At 43.6% G+C, this 19,951-nt stretch overlaps 1 protein-coding gene across 8 annotated transcripts in view; it reads right to left on the bottom strand.

Annotated features, from left to right (window-relative positions):
- The window catches only part of wnk1b (WNK lysine deficient protein kinase 1b), a 61,196-nt gene that overhangs the window by 11,548 nt on the left and 29,697 nt on the right, over positions 1–19,951 (bottom strand). For 5 of the 8 annotated variants that reach the window (XM_077709359.1, XM_077709360.1, XM_077709364.1 and 2 more), the window contains exons 4-25: positions 19,650–19,870; positions 19,419–19,576; positions 15,378–15,466; positions 14,390–14,529; positions 14,250–14,329; positions 13,942–14,179; positions 13,656–13,873; positions 9,316–10,659; positions 7,504–7,590; positions 7,375–7,434; positions 6,212–6,358; positions 5,589–5,659; positions 5,018–5,171; positions 4,827–4,943; positions 4,643–4,753; positions 3,927–3,978; positions 3,741–3,860; positions 3,195–3,666; positions 2,234–2,514; positions 2,049–2,110; positions 467–523; positions 5–88 (exon numbers count right to left, since the gene is read on the bottom strand). In XM_077709359.1, the coding sequence (XP_077565485.1) occupies positions 5–88; positions 467–523; positions 2,049–2,110; positions 2,234–2,514; positions 3,195–3,666; positions 3,741–3,860; positions 3,927–3,978; positions 4,643–4,753; positions 4,827–4,943; positions 5,018–5,171; positions 5,589–5,659; positions 6,212–6,358; positions 7,375–7,434; positions 7,504–7,590; positions 9,316–10,659; positions 13,656–13,873; positions 13,942–14,179; positions 14,250–14,329; positions 14,390–14,529; positions 15,378–15,466; positions 19,419–19,576; positions 19,650–19,870 (4,363 nt within the window). Of the gene's footprint in view, positions 1–4; positions 89–466; positions 524–2,048; positions 2,111–2,233; positions 2,515–3,194; positions 3,667–3,740; positions 3,861–3,926; positions 3,979–4,642; positions 4,754–4,826; positions 4,944–5,017; positions 5,172–5,588; positions 5,660–6,211; positions 6,359–7,154; positions 7,230–7,374; positions 7,435–7,503; positions 7,591–9,315; positions 10,660–13,655; positions 13,874–13,941; positions 14,180–14,249; positions 14,330–14,389; positions 14,530–15,377; positions 15,467–19,418; positions 19,577–19,649; positions 19,871–19,951 lie in introns of all 8 variants that reach the window. The other 3 variants (XM_077709363.1, XM_077709362.1, XM_077709366.1) reach the window with 3 other exon arrangements.

The raw sequence follows: 19,951 nt of genomic DNA, 5'->3' as shown, positions 1-19,951 counted from the left end.
GTACCTGCGCGGGCGAGCTCGTCGGGACGTTCTCGGGGCTCAGGGTTCTTCTCAACTGAGCGTCCAAGTCTTCCAGAGGCTGCTGAGACTGCAGAAAGAGACATTTGCAAAAGTGCTGTTTGGATCTGCCACTGCCATGTATAAACAAAGCCTTTTTTGCAACAATACTTAAGTCATTTTCTCTCTTTACATGTGCCATAAATCACCCACACTGCAGTTTGAATTCAAAATGGCGGCTTGCCCATGTTGGCGACATTCACATTTTTATGGACTTTGTTTTTTTTCTTAGCTATTTGTCGGGCAGCGTGGGCTAGAACAGTCGAGTGAAAATGACTTAAGGGTGCTACCACGCTTTTGTGAGTCTCAAACTGTGCCGGGACATCCAAAAACATTCAACAATGGTAAAAAGCGCTAAGACGTCAGAGAGACATACGGCACCCCTGAATAGCAACAAATGTAACGACACCTGAGTGGGACACGGTCCAGGGAGAGACGGCGGGAGCTCTGAAGAAGGAGAACAGGTCTAATCCCAGAGAGCAAAGTGGAGATTTGGAGAGGGGAAAATAGTGAACATTGCATGCAAGATCCATGAAATTATCATTCATAATGACTTTTGTTTCATAGACCCCCATGGCAGTGATTCCCAACCTTTTTTGAGCTGCGCCACAAATCTTTTCATTTAAAACTATGTCGCCTATATTAACACGGTACTCGGACGTTTGGTCGCCGGACATTTGATCGCCAGACGTTAGACAGCATGACAAGAGTTTACTGTTGAAACCAGCTCTCAAAATTATATTCATGGGAGAGAGAGTTTAATATCTAAGACAGAGTTTAATATCTAAGACAGAGTTTAATATCTAAGAGAGAGTTTAATATCTAAGTACTGTTTAATATCTGAGTACTGTTTAATATCTGAGTAATGTTTAATTTCGAAGTAATGTTTAATATCTAAGTACTGTTTAATATCTAAGTACTGTTTAATATCTAAGTACTGTTTAATATCTAAGTACTGTTTAATATCTAAGTACTGTTTAATATCTAAGTACTGTTTAATATCTAAGTACTGTTTAATATCTAATACTGTTGAATATCTAAATACTGTTGAAACCACCTCTCAAAATTATATTCATGGGAGAGTTTAATATCTAAGAGAGAGTTTAATATCTAAGTACTGTTTAATATCTAAGTAATGTTTAAAATCTAAGTAATGTTTAATATCTGAGTAATGTTTAATATCTGAGTACTGTTCAATATCTAAGTACTGTTTAATATCTAAGTACAGTTGAATATCTAAATACTGTTGAAACCAGCTCTCAAAATTATATTCATGGGAGTTTAATATCTATCAATTTTAATCTCGTTGTGGGATAGACCTGCCAACTGGTTTAATAATTGTTTGTTCATATCGAGCCATGTGGCCAAACTAGTTTTACAATTGTTTGTTAAGACAGTGGAATGTTGGATAGACTGGCAAACTCGCTTTACAATTGTTTGTTCGCCTCGCAAAAGGTAAGACAGGCTGGCTAAAAAGGTTTGGAATTGTTTCCTTGTATTGTGCAATGTGGCCAACTCACTTTGGAACTGTTTGATCGAATCGCGCAATATAAGAAAGGCTGCAGCAGTTTGTGTGAGCTATAAAAATATTGTGTTTGCATACAACTTAAACTTGCAAATTTCTATCCATATTATCCCAAAGTTTTGTTTACATAAACTCTGTCCTACATCGCTGTCTTTAAAATATTACCCTGTCTTCCTATATAAAGACTGACCCACTGTTCATTCAGAGAGAATTGCGAGGACGACAGACTGTGAGCGATTCACAGCTGTTTGAGCATTAAACCTATTTCCTATTAAATTGATCTAACTCTTTCTCAACCTGTTCCTGAAGTTGTATTTTCAGATCTATAACTCGTAATATTAATTTTTCTCTCTGAATATGACACTGTATGCCTTCTTGCAATTTCCCGCCTGACCATTGGTTGGGAAACACTGCCTTATGGAATTATATCATGTGTATGTACCCATTTGAAGGCAAAAGCACTTACCGGTACCCTGGATAAGGGGGTTTTGGATGGAGTGCTCTGGCCAAAGGTGCTGGTACAATTTCCTGAGGAAAGAAGAAGGGAGAGGGCATTAACTCATTGGCTGTCCATCCAAATCGCTTGAACTTTAACCCCTAAGTTAACCCTAGTTGATTGTCAGTGCCACCAAAAGAGTCAAAAAGCCGTACCGGCTGCAGGTGTAGAAATGGGCGTGCTAGGTCCTTGCGTAGGGGTTGGCGAGCCCAGCGCCAGGGTGGCGGGGGGTTGAGGAGGATTGGACGTCTGGTTGGGGCCCACGGAGGAGGCGCCCAACGGCGAGGAAGTTCCCCCCGCCGAGCTCACTGAGGAGGATTCGCCCGGTGGCAGCTCTCCCTGGGGGGAGATAACTCCTCCCCCAAGGTCCATGAAGAGAGAGCGCAGCTTCTTCTCCAGGGCTTGGATGTCATCCGGCTTGCTTGGGCAGTCGCACCTGAGAGGCAAAATGTACCGTTTCTCACGTGACCGGACGTTTGGTCGCCGGTCTTTTGGTCGCCGGTCAAATGGTGACAGAGTTTACTATTGAAAGCAGCTCTCAAAATTATATTCATGAGAGACAGGTTAATATCTAAGAGAGAAGTTTAATATCTAAGAGAAAAGTTTAATATCTAAGAGAAAAGTTTAATATCCAAGAGAAAAGTTTAATATCCAAGAGAGAAGTTTATTATCTAAGAGAGAGTAGTTTAATATCTAAGAGAGAGAAGTTTAATATCTAAGAGAAAAGTTTAATATCTAAAAGAGAAGTTTAATATCCAAGAGAGAAGTTTAATATCCAAGAGAGAAGTTTAATATCTAAGAGAGAAGTTTAATATCTAAGAGAGAAGTTTAACATCTAAGTACTGTTTAATTTCTAAGTACTGTTTAATATCTAAGTACTGTTTAATATTTAAGTACTGTTAAAACAGCTCTCAAAATTATATTAATGAGAGAGTTTAATGTCTAAATATCTACTGTTTTCAACAGTACTTAGATATTAAACTCTCTTTCGTGAATATAATTTTGTGAGCTGGTTTCAACAGTAAACTCTCTGTCACTATTTGACCGGCGACCAAACGTCCGAGCACAGTTTCTCGCTTGGTTTTCAGCCACGACCCGGCTGCTTTAGAAACTCACCTGGAGTCACATTCGCCACAGTGAGTGTGCGTTTGGCCAGCCACGGCGGCCAGCTGCGGCTGTGGAGTGGATTGGACTGAAGCAACGTTGGACGAGGATGAAGGAGGGGCGAAGGAAGCCGCCGAAGTGGGAGAAATGGGGGCTTCGCAGGCCGGTGGAGTGCCCGTTACGTTTACGGCGGTAACGGCCGCTTGAGACTGGGAGTGAGTCACCATGGTGGCTGGAGCGGGCATGGAAGTAGGAGAAATGTCGGCCATTTCCTGGCTGGAACTAGACACGGATGCAGATGCGGCGGCGGCTGAAGCTTCCGCCGCGGGGGCCGCTGCGTTTGGAGGAAGAACGAGGCGCACGTCGGCTGGGGCGGTGCTCGGACCCGGATCCAACTGGCTCTTGTTCTGCCGCAACTCCGAGAAAGCTTGCTGAAGGCTGACCACTCCTGCCGATTTTGACAAGGCCAAACCTTGAGTGTCACCTAAAGGAACGCAACAGAATCTCCAGTTAATCCCATCGTTCGTAGGCCGAGGAGGTCCGATGGAGAAGGCTCGCCTGTGTCGAAGGAAGGTGAGGGAAAGGCCAGTTCCTTGAGCCTGCTCTCAGGAACGGGGCTGACGATAAATTTGCGGCCGGCTGAGTGGACCACTTGTCCTGTTGCGGTGGCGGACGTGTCTAAACAAACACAACGTGCGTTTATATCACCCTGAGTTGGAACAGGGCATCGAGCAGCTTAGTTACCTGGCATGGGGATGGATAGGGTCGGACTCTGTTGCTCTGCGTCGCCCATCATCTAAATGCCAATCAAACGCAATTAATTGTTAAAGATTACCATATTTTCACGACTATAAGGCGCACCGCATTATAAGGCGCACCATCAGTGAATGACATTTTTCCATAAATGAGGCGCACTGTGTTATAAGGCGCAATGTATTATAAGGCACACTGTATTATAAGGCGCACTGTATTATAAGGCGCACTGTATTATAAGGCGCACTGTATTATAAGGCGCACTGTATTATAAGGCGCACTGTCTATTTTGGAGAAAATGTAAGATTTAAGTGCGCCTTATAGTCGTGAAAATACGGTAATTGCTATTGACTTCCAGTTATGAAGCACTCACTACACAGTCACCTCTAGAGCCAGCCATTGTTGATGTTTTGGATTTTTTTGTATAAAATCTTGCAGTCGGGGAGGAGCTATATGATGGAAGATTTTGTAAACAAAGATGGCATCTGCATATTTAAAAGTATTGTTTCACTTCACGCGTTTGTGTTTTTTTAATATCCGACAGTGGTGGTTTTTCGTTTTTGGTTTTCATTTTTTTTCCATATATAAGGCGCACTGGATTATAAGGCGCACTGTCTATTTTGGAGAAAATGTAAGATCTTTAAGTGCGCCTTATAGTCGTGAAAATATGGTAACTGCATGACAACGCAACGGAGGGTGGCGTTCACCTGGCTGCCAACTTCCCTCTCCAGGCCTTTCTGGTCTGCGTTCTGGATCACCTCCTGCACCTGCTCGATGAACGACTCCCTTTCGCTCTCCAGGATGAATTCGCTCTGGACCTGGGCAGATTGCAAGGGACGTTGACAGATTGGTTGTCTTTAAAAAAAAAAAAAAAACACTGATAGTATTTACCATAATTTGGGCAATCTCTTCCGGATTGTCTCCATCCAGGTCAAAGCGGAAAGTGACCATTTTCCTGTTGTGCGTCTCAAGTTGGCACTCTGCTACTCTGTCACCACGATTGGATATCTTTACATAGACACAGAACATGTTGAGGCTCCGGCGTAAAGAGCCGTTGCGATTCCCGGCGTTCGATCGATTACGTTGAGGACGTCAAGTTTGGCCTTAGAGAACTTTTCGTGGCGGGAGCGGCTCCGTACAGACCGCCTTTGGTGTCGTTTGGCGGAGCGACCCTCGTGGCGGCCGGCACCTCCTCCCTCGTTCCCATCGCTCAGGCCCGAAGCCTCAGAGAAGCCGCTGAAACGTTTGAAAAAAAGAGGGTGGTGGGTAATGTTCCCTAATTTTTTCGTTGGTCTGGGCAGAAAGACAACCCCCCTGAGCACACTGAGTACCAGAGTGAGCGACATCATCATTGCTCGCTATGGGCACACCAGTATCACACCTGCCATAAGCAGGTGCATGTCAATGTTCCCGCTAATTTTTCATGTAAAACGTGCTGTAAAACACAAAAAACATAAGAGTGGACAGAGCTACTGCCACTGGCTGCCGCGTAAACGGCGCCATCATGGGGAAAGGAGTAAAAAACTGCGCGCCATATGATTGCTGGTGTGCAGAGAAGACGAGAGTAGTGCACGATTGCGCAGCTTAGAGGGAACAATGGTGGTGGGACAAATGAATTTAGCTTGGCAGAGAGTTGGGAATTTAGATTTTTACCTCTCAATGGATGCTTGGGTCAAGGGTGGCTGCAACTGGAGGTGCGATAGGTCGGTGGGCTGAGACACAGACTGAAATGAACAAAGTCAAGTCAAAACCCCCCTCAAAAATTAAAAATAACAGAACAAATAGTCTGATCAATTGGCTTGAAATAGGTACCGTATTTTCTCGCATATAAGCCGTATTTATAACTAAAAAAGATGACTGAATCAAGGGTATGGCTTATATGCGCACAAGACTTGCTATACTCTTTTTCACCAGTAGATGTTGGTTATTTTCAGTTTTGTAGTAAGAAAACAACCATTACTGGATGAATTACTAATATGATATTGACCCTAATAATGTGCTTTTGATTCATACGGTATGTCAGAAATACTACGTGCGATAATCCTTCTTAGGATTTTTCCTTCAAAGTAAAACATTTGCACTCCTTATAAAAAACATAAATATGGAGGTGAAAATTGTTCAGGGAGCGGCTTATACATAAGAAATTGTAAAATTCAAAAATTTAAATACAATTTTAAGAGTACGGTCTATACGCAAGGGCGGCTTATATTCGAGTAAATACGGTAAGTTCCAGTACTCGAAAAGCAGGGCAATTTTGTCCACGCCACAACCGGTACCTGGGGAGGAGCTTCCGTGGCGGTATCGGGAGGGGCGGGGACAACACTGATGATTGGCACCACGGTCAGCAATGGCTGGGATACGGGGACAGGGAGTGGGCAAGGAGGGGCAGGCACGGCCGCTATAGGCAAGGTGACGGGAAGGGGCTGCGCCGGGGTCGCGGTACGGCCGGGGGCGTGGTGAGACACCGTGCCAACGGGACGAGTCGAAGGAGCCGGGAAAGGAGGAAAAGGAAACAGAAAAACTAAGTCAAGAAAGACAAGCGGAAGGAAAATGTGTGGGGGTGGGGGAAACCTAGGGCGCGATCAGACGTTTGGTCGCCGGTCTTTTGGTCGCTGGTCAAATGGTGACAAACAGAGTTTACTGTTGAAACCAGCTCTCAAAATTATATTCATGAGAGAGAGTTTAATATCTAAGAGAGAGAGTTTAATATCTAAGTACTGTTTAATATCTAAGTACTGTTTGATATCTAAGTACTGTTTGATATCTAAGTACTGTTTAATATCTAAGTACTGTTTAATATCTAAGTACTGTTTGATATTTAAGTACTGTTTAATATCTAAGTACGGTTTAATGTCTAAGTACTGTTTAATATCTAAGTACGGTTTAATGTCTAAGTACTGTTTAATATCTAAGTACTGTTTAATATCTACGTACTGTTTAACATCTATATAAGTACTGTTTAATATCCAAGTACTGTTTAACATCTATCTAAGTACTGTTGAAACCAGCTCTCAAAATTATATTCATAAGAGTTTAATATCTAAATATCTACTGTTTTCAACAGTACTTAAACATTAAACTCTCTCTCTTAGATATTACTCTCTCATGAATATAAATTTGAGAGCTGGTTTCAACAGTAAACTTTCACCATTTGACCGGCGACCAAATGTCCAAGCACCAGGTAGGGTGTACACGTGCACGCTGCTAAAACGAGGTTACCTGAACCAGCGCTCGCTGAGCTTGGCATAATAAAAAAAGATGCTCAATACTGTGTGACGAACTCAAGTCACATGACTAAGCAACCACCCACGCGAGCGTGAGAAAATATCCCGAGGTACGCAGAAGGAAGAAAAGTAAAGAGAAGCAAACTGAGAGGTGGCGTGCATTTGTAGCAAGGCAACAGCTCATGGAACACCGGTCGGTCGGTACACAAGACTACCTGTGTAGAGGTCTGCGGCAAGGACACATGCGTGGGGGTCTGAAGCGATGAAACGCCAGTCTAGATCGGGAGATAGGAATTCCAATAAACGGCAAAGCAAAGTCAAGGATGTTCTTCTATTTTACTCACCTGCTGGGGGGAAGCCTGGGGGGCCACTGGGCCTAACAGCGGGGAACCTGGGGCAGGCTGGGACGGCTGGGTAGCTGGCCCTTGAGCCTGGATTGGTCCAAATAGACCAAACAGAGGGAAAAAAATCAGTGTTTTGTTACAATATTCCTGATGGCGGGGAAGAAAAGGCATGGGTGCAAACGCAAGTTACGAATATAGTACTCTGTCTATGTTGTACTCTTGAGTATGCACACATGAGTATGCGTAGATTAATCTTTTGCAGTTAGGCAAACACACGGCAATTGAATAGCAGTTCACAAAACTGGGGTTAGGCTCATTAGGCGGGGGGTTGTCATGCAGGTTGTCAAAAAATTGTTACAGTCAAAGATGAAATGCTTTCATTTTTTTTACAATTCTCACTTAAGCAGAACTAGTTTGAAAAGTTCACCTAAATTGGATTGGCGCTATAATTGGGACCAAAAAATGAACCCTTAGAAGGCTGAACGCAACTTTATACTTGTCTAAGATGGAAACTTAAGCAAGTACAATTGCGATACAGATACTACGAGACAGACAATTCATGGGAATAAAAATTAAACATGACCAAAAAAAAAAAAATAATGCAAAATCAAAATAATGACAAAGTGTCTTAGACATTAAACCTATCAGCTTTCTAAGGGTTGGATAAATTGCAGCTGTAACCTTTGAACCTGTAGGTACATTGTAACAACAAAACAATACACTTTAAGCAGTACAACACAAAAATACATCAAATACTTTTACATTACTATTTACAATCTAACCCTAGTTTTTGTATGTATGTTTTGTTGTTTGTTCATACAAATTGAGAAAGAAAATCTGGTCGTTTAAGCCAAAATTAAACCCATTAAATCTTATTAAGCAATATAAAAAAATGTAAAAAAAAAACACCTTAAAGTAATGCAAAATTTGCATAATACTCAAATATGCCATATGCATAGCATACCTGTACAAACATCTTTCATATATAGAAATATATGAACATACATACAAAATAATACTTACTTAAACATAAAAAGGAACAAAATAAAAGCCTATAAAGTTAACATCCGTCTGGTGCGACAGGGCAGGTCTCAAGCAAAGCCAAATGCATAATTTATGACTTTGTGCATTGTCAAGGAATCAAAAGGTAGACATCTGAGACGTGCCCCGTAGCATCCGAGCGACGGGAGGGAGGTTAAATTCACAACTTCACTACGTGATAGCAATAAGCACAATGCTGGGTTTGGTAGGCAATTGCAACAGGAAGGGCACATGGGTCAAATTACCATATTTACTTTTCTGCAATCGAAATTAAGCTTTAACAACCAATGTTCCCTCTAAGCGGCGCACTACTCTCGTCTTCTCTGTGCAGCAGCAATCATATGGCGCGCAGTAAATAAAATCCAAACTTTTTTAACCCCTTTCCCCATGGTGGCGCCGTTTACGCGGCAGCCAATGGCAGTAGCTCAAGCTACTCTTATTTTTTTGTGTTTTACAGCATGTTTTACATGAAAAATTAGAAGGAACATTGACATGCACCGGCTTATGGCAGGTGTGACACTGGTGTGCCCATAGTGAGCAATGATGTCGCTCGCATTGGTACTCAGTGCGCTCAGGGAGCTTGTCTTTCTGCCCAGACTAACGAAAAATGAGAGGGAACATTGTTAACAACTAATAATCAGTGACTGCCTCATTTGTAGGAGAATTGGAATTTGGGTTAAAAAAGTCATTCAAAAGCAGCAATCCAGCAAAGAAGGTAATTGGACCCATGGCTTTTGGACTTCCTGCATTGTTGAAAATGTGAACCAGTACCAGTGCGGTGTTATTGGCCTGCATGGCCAGCAACGACTCATGATACGTCATGTCAGGCTGGGAGGGAACCACGCCTCCGTGGCGGCTCCACACACTCGCCACCAGAGACTCCAGTTGGGCCCCCGCCGTTGACTTGTCGCCAGCCGGCGTGGGAGGGAGAAAATTCTGCGCCGAAGGCGGGTGGCCTTGGATTTCACCCGTGTCGCGGAATACGGTCGAGGAGGACCGAGGGATGCACGAGGCGGCCGACGGGTCAAAGTGGCGTGACGAGGGAGGAGGAGACTGGAACTCTCCGGCGTCGGAGGACGGCAGAGAGTCACTTGTCGAAGGTTCTGGACTTCGCTCTTTGGCTACGAAGCCGGTGTGATGGAACAAAAGACTTCCCGGCGGTAGCGGCAGCTCAGGACTGACATAGGAAAACATTTCTTCCGTTACTGGCTGGAGTCGGAGATACGAACCGGAGCCCCCTGACCCTGTCGGGGTGTTTTCCTCCAGGGGGAGATCCACCGAGCTCCTGCGGGCTCGGTACAGTCTGGAAGCCAGTGGGCTTGGGTCGCCAGTGGCGTTAGCCAAGTGGTAATCAAAAACGCTTCCAGTCGGCGCCGGCGTATCGGCCAAGATTGGCGGCGCCGACGTAGGGTAACCACAAAGTGGCGCGTCGCCGGAAAGAGGACGACTGGAGGATTGGGTCATGGCAGGGCTAGGACTGTGCGCACTTAGTCTTTGCATGAGGTGCGGGTGGTGTAGGTATCCGGGTTGGGGAGCTGAGTCGTAGCCCAGACTGGCGGCTGCTTGCCTCTGCTGGTGGTAGCCCAACAAGCCCAGCTGGTGGGCGGTCATGGGGTAGCCGCCATAGGCCATGGCTTCGTAATGATCCAGTAAAGCCGCCTGATTTAAACTCAGTCTCCTCACAACTTCATCATGTTCCGCCCTGGCGTCTTGGTAACCGTAAAAACTGGGTTCCGACTGTCCCGGATGACGCAGGTGCTCCCCGACGGCCAGTCTCTGAGCGGCCGTGGCGAACGCCGGGTTGACCACGAAGATTGAGGACGGGTCTACGGCCTCCATGCCGCTAAAAGGGTGGAGGACGCTCCCGTATCGAGGGTAGGCGGGTTGAAAATGTCGGGTATGCGCTTCCAGAATAGACGCGCTCTTGCGGCGTTGTGCGTTGTACGCTTTAGGGGGGGCGCTTGGAGGGGGCGAGAATGAGACGGGGCGCTCCGGGATGGGAGGGGGGAATATTGAGGGGGGGTCGGGTAAAGCCGGGAGGGGTGCTGTACCCCCCGCTGCTCCTCCTCCTCCGCCGATTGGTCCTCCGCTGTAAGGGTGCGCCATGGAATGCTGCTGTGATAATCAGACACATGGAGTTCAAGAATGGTAGAAAGAGGCAATATTGAGAGAATTGTCGTGGTACAACAAAGCGTGGATTGGAGTGGGGAAGGGCGGGCAAGCGGAAAATGTACTCCAAAGATAAAAAAGAAGGAGGGAACAAAGAAGCAATTGCATGAAAATGATAAAAGGGAGTCAGGAAGGAGTGAAGCTGGAGGAGGAGGGGAAAGTTCATCACTCTGCCGATGCATCTTTACTCAGGGATGTAAAAGTTGATGGCTATCTATAAATTAAAGGTTTAGATATAAAAGGGTGTGCTAATTTGGGATGTTTGACCTGGCTTTATCATTTATTTTACAAAAATACTGAAGATGCGAGCAACAGAATGTAAGCAATTGTTTTTTTTTGTTTGTATAAAGGGGAGAATTTACTGTTAAACTACATTTAAAAGAAAAAATGGCAACTACAGGGTGACCCAAAAAGATGCGTACCCATGAAAATTTCAATTTTGACCTTGATTAAAAAGCTATTTATTTCAAATAACAACCAGACATTATTCAGTTTATGGAAGACCATTCACCAGAGTTTCAGTTATTTCTGTCAATTTTTAGTCAATTTATGGCTTTCCTAAGATGTGTTCCAAATGTCCACCATTCCGTTGCAAGCAAACCTGATGGCTCTTATTTTTGCTATGATGGCAGTTTTCAGTTCCTCAATTGTTTGTGGATTTCGTTAATAAGTTGATTTTTGATCAAATAAAATAAGGGTACCATATTTTCACGACTATAAGGCACACTTAAAAGTCTTAAATTTTCTCCAAAATAGACAGTGCGCCTTATAATCCAGTGCGCCTTATATATGGAAAAAACAGAAACCAAAAACGAAAAACCACCACTGTCAGATATTAAAAAAACAAAAACGCCTGAACTGAAACAATACTGTTAAATATGCAGATGCCATCTTAGTTTACAAAATCTTCCATCATATAGCTCCTCCCCCACTGCAAGATTTTATACAAAAAAATCCAAAACATCAACAATGGCTGGCTCTAGAGGTGACTGTGTAGTCAGTGCTTCATACCTGGAAGTCGAGCAAATTACCGTATTTTCACGACTATAAGGCGCACTTAAGTCTAAATTTTCTCCAAAATAGACTTATAATACAGTGCACCTTATATATGGAAAAAATGTCATTCATTGAGGGTGGGCCTTATAATGCGGTGCACCTTATAGTTGTGAAAATACGGTACGCATCTTTTTGGGTCACCCTGTATAACTGCTGGATATAGCCATTTTAGGAGCAGCACAATCCCTATCAAATTGAAGCAAAAAATTAATCAAAAAATCTAAAAGGCTCTACAATATTTGAACCTCTTCCACTTCATTTAAGCTACAAATGGGCTTTTCCTGTTGTCAGATGCATATGATATTAGTATGCATACATTTGGAAGAGCCAGTCAACCTATCAGAAGAAGAGAGGCCGTGAAAAGGAGATCAAGAACCAAGATGGTAGCCAATCCCCTGGTTTTAACTTTCCGCCAATCTCTCTGCTTCTCGCCACCTAGAGGTGGCGCAACGGAACAAGACGCTTTCAACCTACGGGGCTGGAGAAGAGGGCGGGCAGGCTGGCCCTCCGTTGCCTGGCGTTGGGCGGCGAGGGGGCGGAGTGAAGAGGAAACACCATCTCCAGGGCTTTGGAGAGGCGCCCGGCGAAGGTGTCCCTCTCGGTGGCGGAGCAGGGTGCGCGAGGGTGCACGTTCGAGGGCTTAGGTGAGGACGGCAGGTCGGGCGGAGGGGTAAAGGGCCGCTTGGGACGTAGCGGCAAGGGGGCGAGGTAGAACGAGGACGGGGGCACGCAAACCGACATGCTACGGCTTCGAGGACGGCGGGACACAGGCTGTGTGGTGGGATGAGGTCGGGACCCGCAGGGAGGAGAAACACACAGGCAACAGCAAAAAATACAAAAGAATCAACATAAACCAAAATGATAGGAAATATGAACATGGTCTGCCATTAGGATTACATTTGAAAGAAATAAACCATACATTGATCACAAATGTGACAATTTAGGAGGGGACGGGAAATTCCAAAGCAACCTAAACGACAATGGAGGATGGAAAATGACAACAAAAATGGGTACTCAGGTGTTTGGTCGCCAGGACGTTTGACAACAGGAGAGTTTACTGTTGAAAGCAGCTCTCAAAATTATATTCATGAGCGATAGTTTAATATCTAAGTACTGTTTGATATCTAAGTACTGTTTGATATCTAAGTACTGTTTGATATCTAAGTACTGTTTGATACCTAAGTACTGTTTGATATCGAAGTACTGTTTGATATCGAAGTACTGTTTAATATCTAAGTACTGTTTAATACCTAAGTACTGTTTAATATTTAAGTACTGTTAAATATCTAAGTACTGTTCAATATCTAAGTACTGTTTGAAATCGAAGTACTGTTTGATATCTAAGTACTGTTTAATATCTAAGTACTGATTAATACCTAAGTACTGTTTAATATTTAAGTACTGTTTAATATCTAAGTACTGTTGAAACCAGCACTCAAAATTATATTCATGAAAGAGAGTTTAATATCTAAATATTTACTGTTTTCAACAGTACTTAAATATTAAACTCTCTCTCATGAATATAAGTTTGAGAGCTGGTTTCAACATTAAACTCTCTGTCAACATTTGCCTGGCGACCAAAAAAACGAAATATCTACTGTTGAAACCAGCTCTCAAAATTATATTCACCTGGGCGACCAAACCTCAGAGCGACCGAACGTCCGGGCGACCAAGCGTCTGGGCGACCAAACGTCCGGGTGACCAAACATCCGGTCACACCAATCAAATGTGCTTTCTTTTCCACTCATGAGTGATAAAACTCAAACGCCAGCATGCTGGACTATGCACACGGCCACTTCCAATCACTCCGAGCGCACTCCATCACAACCCACAACAATCCAGACGCATGAACATGAGGCTCGTCGGCAAAGATCGACTCCACTCACTGCTTGCTGCTGCGGCGTCGCCGCCGGCGCCGACGGTTGGCCGTAGCCCGGGTGCTGCGGCACGGTGGAAGCGGCGCCCCCGGGCGGGGGCTGGTAGTTGCTCTGCGAGTGGGGCTGGGTGGCGGGCGGACAGCTGTACGACATGGTGAGCTGGCCCAGCTGGGGGCAATCGCCAGAGAAAAGCCAGGAACCCTGACCGCTGTCGGCGCCTCCTTCGGCTAGGACGGCGGCGAATTGAGTACGCGGCGGCCATGAAGAACTAGGTCGACAACAGCGTCTTTCTTACTTGTGTGCGAGATAGCCAGCCGCTGATACTGATGAGCTTGCTCCGCCTCCGTATCCCCGACCTCGGCGTGCGGCGCTTGGAGCGCCTGGCGCTGTTGTTCGGTCTCAAGTTTCCTCTTGGCCTGTTCTTCTCGCACCAGTTGCCTCTGCTCTCGCTTCCTCCGGATCAGCGACACACGGTCCTTGATGGCTTTGGCCATGGTCTTGTGGTCGCCATCAGCCACGTAGCCAGACTCAACCTTGAAAGGGGGGTTGGGCTCCCATTGGTCACATCATTGTGACATATCCGGCCGGCTTTGGTGCTCCTACCATTTCCTGAGCCACATCTTCCGGCACGTCCTTGTTGAGGTCGAAGGAGAACTCGATGGCTTCGTTGTCCTTGTATTTTCCTGAAAGAGCAGCGGCGAATCTCCATATTCAACCGGACTCAAAAAGCAGCTGAGTTTTACCTTTCAGCTTCTTGACGTCTTCGATCCTGAGCCACAATTTTATGGCGATCATTTCCCCGTCATCTTCTTCTGCAAGTTCCACCCTAACCCCTGTGTCCTCTTGGAAGAAGGCGTGGTTCAACAATATCTTGATGGCGTATCTAGAGGATGGGAAGACAAGTTCAGATGAGCCAAAGGGGTACTCTGACTTTTTGTCGCCGGTCTTTTGGGCCCTGGTCTTTTGGTCCCTGGTCTTTTGGTCCCTGGCCTTTTGGTCCCTGGTCTTTTGGTCCCTGGTCTTTTGGTCCCTGGTCTTTTGGTCCCTGGTCTTTTGGTCCCCGGTCTTTTGGTCCCAGGTCTTTTGGTCCTTGGTCTTTTGGTCCCTGCACTTTTGGTCCCTGGTCTTTTGGTCCCTGCACTTTTGGTCCCTGGTCTTTTCGTCCCTTTAGGTCGTCGGTCAAATGGTGACAGAGTTTACTGTTGAAACCAGCTCTCAAAATTATATTCATGAGAGAGACTTTAATATCTAAGAGAGAGTTTGATATCTACTTACTATACATATCTACTTACTATACTGTAATATCTAAGTACTGTTGAAAACAGTAAATATTCAGACTATTTAAACTCTGTACCATGAATATAATTTTGAGAGCTGGTTTCAACAGTACTTGGATATTAACCAGTACTTAGATATTAAACTCTCTCTCTTAGGTATTAAACTCTGTTGAATATAATTTTGAGATCTGGTTTCAACAGTAAACTTTGTGTCACCATTTGACTGGCGACCAAACGTCCGGTCACGGCCAAACGCCGTTAAAGAAGATGAGCCACTTCAAGACTGACTCAGTCAAGGACTATTCACTTCATTTAAATGGAACAACAACAATTATATTTGCAACTTCCCGGCTTCAGGCGGCATACCTAAATTTTGCCAAGGAAGGGAAAAAAAACGTTTTTGGAAAACTGGATGAAGAACGCAATTTATGAAAATCTGATCCTTGTCTCTCACCGTTCATCTTTGTTCGTCCTGATACAACCCTCAATGATTTCTTTCACTTCGGGAATGGCCACCTTGTCAAAACTGCCAGGTTTCACTCCCTGTGGGAATACAATAAATAACCAAGTAAACTCAATGGATAATACTATCGTTCCTTTAGTCGACTTGGCAAAAAAATACGGCAGTCACGCTACAACGTCCATACCGTGTGATGATAACACGATTAAAAAAAGGGACTTCATTTCATTGCTGGTCACTTGCAAAGTCACGTGATGAACGTGACTTGAATCAAGCAAAGGAACATTGAGAAATACCTAAAGGAGTCGCAATGATTCTAATCTGGTTAACAATCAATGGCGCCCAGTCATTTCAATTCATGGCGCTGGGATAAAAGTACTTCATTGTTATGAATGAACATATTTCAAAGGATCCAATAGGAATTGGAAGTGATTAAACATTTGACAATGAATTCATTCAGTGCCATGGACAGCAAAAACATGTCCAATCTATTTCAACAGGGAGGGGCGAGCAGCCAATGAGGCCCTTTCTAATGTGATACTAGTTGAAATCCAAGTTTAAATACAGCGGTAACTCGAGATACGAGCTTAATGCGTTGCAAGACTGAGCTTGTATGTCAATTTACTCGTAACTCAGACGTACATTTCCCATAGAAATGAACTAAAAACGAATTAATTTGTTCCAACTCTCTAAAAAAAACAAAATCAGGATATTAGATTGGAAAAACATTAGTTCTAATTCGCCATCTATTAACAAAGTAACAGATAACTAGTGGTTTAGTAGTACTGAAATGTGTTTTTTATAGTACTAAAATTAGATGGATTTCACGGAGAGGAGAGAGAGCCAGAGAGACTCGCTCGTAACATAACACACATTTATGATGAACTTGGGTTACAATGCAGACACACTCAAAAATAAGTTTATTTTTAACCTTACACTTACCATATTTTCACTACTATAAGGCACATTTAAAAGTCTTGAATTTACTCCAAAATAGACAGGGCGCCTAGTGTGCTTTATATCGGATTGGATTGGATAACTTTATTCATCCCGTAATCGGGAAATTTCTTTGTTGCAATAGGAAGAGGGTGAGGATGCAGGAATAGGAAAGGCATTATACACAAATAGGTACTTAATAGTAAGTTAATAAATAAATACATGAATAAATATATAAATAGGTAACTGTGTTGCTGAGATATATATATACATACACATACATATATATAGAAGCACATCTATACTGTATCCGAATTCAGGAGGTCCTAACCCACAGCCTTTTTTAAGTTAAAGAGCCTGACGGCTGATGGGAGGAAGGATCTGCGGAAGCGCTCCTTCCTGCAGTGAGGGTACCGCAGTCTACTGCTAAAGGAGCTTCGAAGGGACTCCACCGACTCATGCAGGGGGTGGGAGGTGCTGTCCATGATGGACCTCATCCTGGTCAGCATCCTCCGCTCTCCCACTTCCTCCACAGAGTCCAAAGGACAGCCCAGAACAGAGCTGGCCCTCCTGATCAGCTTGTTCAGCCTGTTCCTGTCCCTCTCCGTGCTCCCACTTCCCCAATATATGGAAAAAAAATAAAACATGTCATTCATTGAGGGTGCGCCTTACATTGCAGTGCGTCTTATGGTCGTAAAAATATGGTAACTTAATTTTAATTTAGTTTTACATTTTGATACCTTTTTTTTCCCGGGTTGGCTCTATTTGCCCCGCCTCCAGCCTGACTTTCAGATGCAACCTATCAAGGGTTGTTTGCTTTTGTCTTCCCTTCAAAATATTCCCAAAATGATCTACACAAATGTCCTCACAATAGGATAAAGCACGACCACTTGCCAACGAGAAGTAGTATATACTCCTCTCGTATTAGCGATTGTTCCGGCATTCGCATTGGCTCACGGGAAAAAAAAAACACTGAATAAATATGCAAACGCTCCGCCGAGTGCTCGTAGAGACATTACAGGAGGGACTTGCGACCAGCCTCTCGCATCTGCTATATGCTTGTATATCAAAATTTGTCTCTTATTTCAAGATAAACATTTGCCCGAAATTTTACTCTTATGTCAAATTGCTCGCATGTCGGGGAAGTCGTATGTCGGGGCATTGCTGTACTAAAACGGAATAAATAGGGAAAAAAATGACATCCACATCCTTATGTCAACAATGATTTGACAATTACACTCTTGAAAACAATTTGGGGTGCTCGGATGTTTGGTCGCCGGTCTCTTGGTCGCCGGTCAAATGGTGACAGAGAGTTTACTGTTGAAACCGGCTCTCAAAATTATATTCATGAGAGACTTTAATATCTAAGAGAGTTTAATATCTAAGAGAGTTTAATATCTAAGAGAGAGAGAGTTTGATATAAAGAGAGTTTAATATCTTAGAGAGAGAGTTTAATATCTAAGAGAGAGTTTAGTATCTAAGAGAGAGTTTAGTATCTAAGAGAGAGTTTAGTATCTAAGAGAGAGTTTAATATCAAGAGAGAGTTTAATACTAAGAGAGAGGGTTTAGTATCTAAGAGAGAGTTTAATATCTAAGAGAGAGTTTAATACTAAGAGAGACAGTTTAATACTTAAGTACTGTTTAATACCTAAGTACTGTTTAATTCCTAAGTACTGTTTAATAATCAAGTACTGTTTAATAATCAAGTACTGTTTAATACCTAAGTACTGTTTAATACCTAAGTACTGTTTAATAATCAAGTACTGTTTCATATCTAAGTACTGTTTAATATCTAAGTACATTGGACTGGCGACCAAAAGGGACCAAAAGACCGGCGACCAAAAGACCGGCGACCAAAAGACCGGCGACCAAACGTCCGATCACGCAATTTGGTCATCAATGTGTCATATATAGAGCCAAAAAATAAGGCATGAAAGGCGAGTGACTTACCTTGTATGTACCCGGAGAGGAGTCTAAGCTTTTTAGTCAAAAGTAAGTGAGGAATGTTTACCAGCGCAAAAGAACACCTCCCAGCTTTTCTCTCATTGGTTCCTTTCCCTCTCCTTCCACTGCCTACTTGCACCTCCCTAACTGCTTTTCTGTATTTCACAGTCATCCACATATATACTACCATTCCAGGCCAAATAACGTTAGTTAAACCTGATGGGGTTTGGGTTTTTTTGAGGGGGCAGTAATTGAAATTAATGCTATTAGGTAGAACAGATGAGAGATAGAGAAAGCGGCCTTCATGAGGCTGTCTGCACGTAGAAAGAAGGGGAAATGCAATAATTTGCGGGTTTCATAACGTTGATTTAACTCCAGAGGGGCCATTTTGGATGAATATTAGTGGTTTGGTTATTACAGAAGTAATCCTGGTTAGTTCTACTTGATTAAATAGCAGTTCTAATCAAAATCTTTCAAAAAAATACACAGGAATCCGTTACGTAGTTATTTACACGAACATTGAATTGAATTCAATTAGCCGGTGAAATGAAAAGGTCATTTGAGGGCGTGTGAGAAAACAAGAACCCGGGTGCGGTTAGGATTTTAAATCAGATCCCTGAGGGAAAAGCAATGTCATTTATTAATGTGGCTGAATGCAATTAGACAGGTGTTCCCAGAAGTCAGACATTTTAGTGAAAATGTTCATTTAAGGGATTCTGAAAAACCATGACGAATGAGTGTGAACAGAAAAGATGGCTGCCTCTTTTTTTCCACTTTAAGTGAAGAGATTTCAATTTTGATGGTAAATAAGAGCATCACTGCTGATCGTACGTAATTCCGCACGACTCTCGTCTTCTCTGCGTAGCAGCAATCATATGGCGCGCAGTAAATAAAATCCTAACTTTAGAAAAAAACTGTTTTACTCCTTTCCCCATGATTTACGCGGCAACCAGTGGCAGTAGCTCTGTCCACTCATGTTTTTTTGTGTTTTACAGCATATTTTACATGAAAAATTAGAGGGAACATTGACATGAACCTGCTTATGACAGTTGTTTTTCTGCCCAGACCAACGGAAAATTAGAGGGAACATTGCTGCTGGCTAAACGAATTCAAAAATAAACCTAGGAGACTTCTTGTAATGCAAAAGACACTCACGCTGGTGACACGTCGGTAAATCTGGGCGGCATTCTGACATTCCGAGTAGGGGTACTCCGAGGTAGCCATCTCCAGCATGCACATTCCGAAAGCGTAGACGTCTACGGATTCGTCGTACTTCTCCTCGTACATTTCCGGGGCCATAAACTCCGGAGTACCTGATGGAAAAAACAAAAAAATAGATGCTTGGCATTTCCCATTGCAGCGAGTTCCCGCAAAAAAATGTCCTACCTATGACGCTTTTTGCAAAGGAGGCTCTTTTCAGCGTGGCTAAGCCCAAATCTCCGATTTTGACCGAACCGGTGGGCCCGGTGATGAAGATGTTGTCGCATTTCAGGTCACGGTGAATGATTGGCGGCGCTCTGGTGTGTAGGAAGTGGAGGCCTTTGAGGATCTGCCGGCACCAAGAGCGTAGTACCTTGATCTTCATTACCTTGAAACGTTTCAGGTATCTGCCAAAACAACAACAAAATTGGAACCTACTCTCGTCTTCTTTACGCAGCAGCAATTATATGGCGCGCAGTAAATAAAAT

Source organism: Stigmatopora nigra, chromosome 23 (genome assembly GCF_051989575.1).
Source record: "Stigmatopora nigra isolate UIUO_SnigA chromosome 23, RoL_Snig_1.1, whole genome shotgun sequence".
In the NCBI taxonomy this organism is placed as follows: Eukaryota; Metazoa; Chordata; class Actinopteri; order Syngnathiformes; family Syngnathidae; genus Stigmatopora; species Stigmatopora nigra.
Note: the sequence above shows the minus strand (reverse complement) of the source record. Positions and strands in the feature narration are given on the sequence as shown.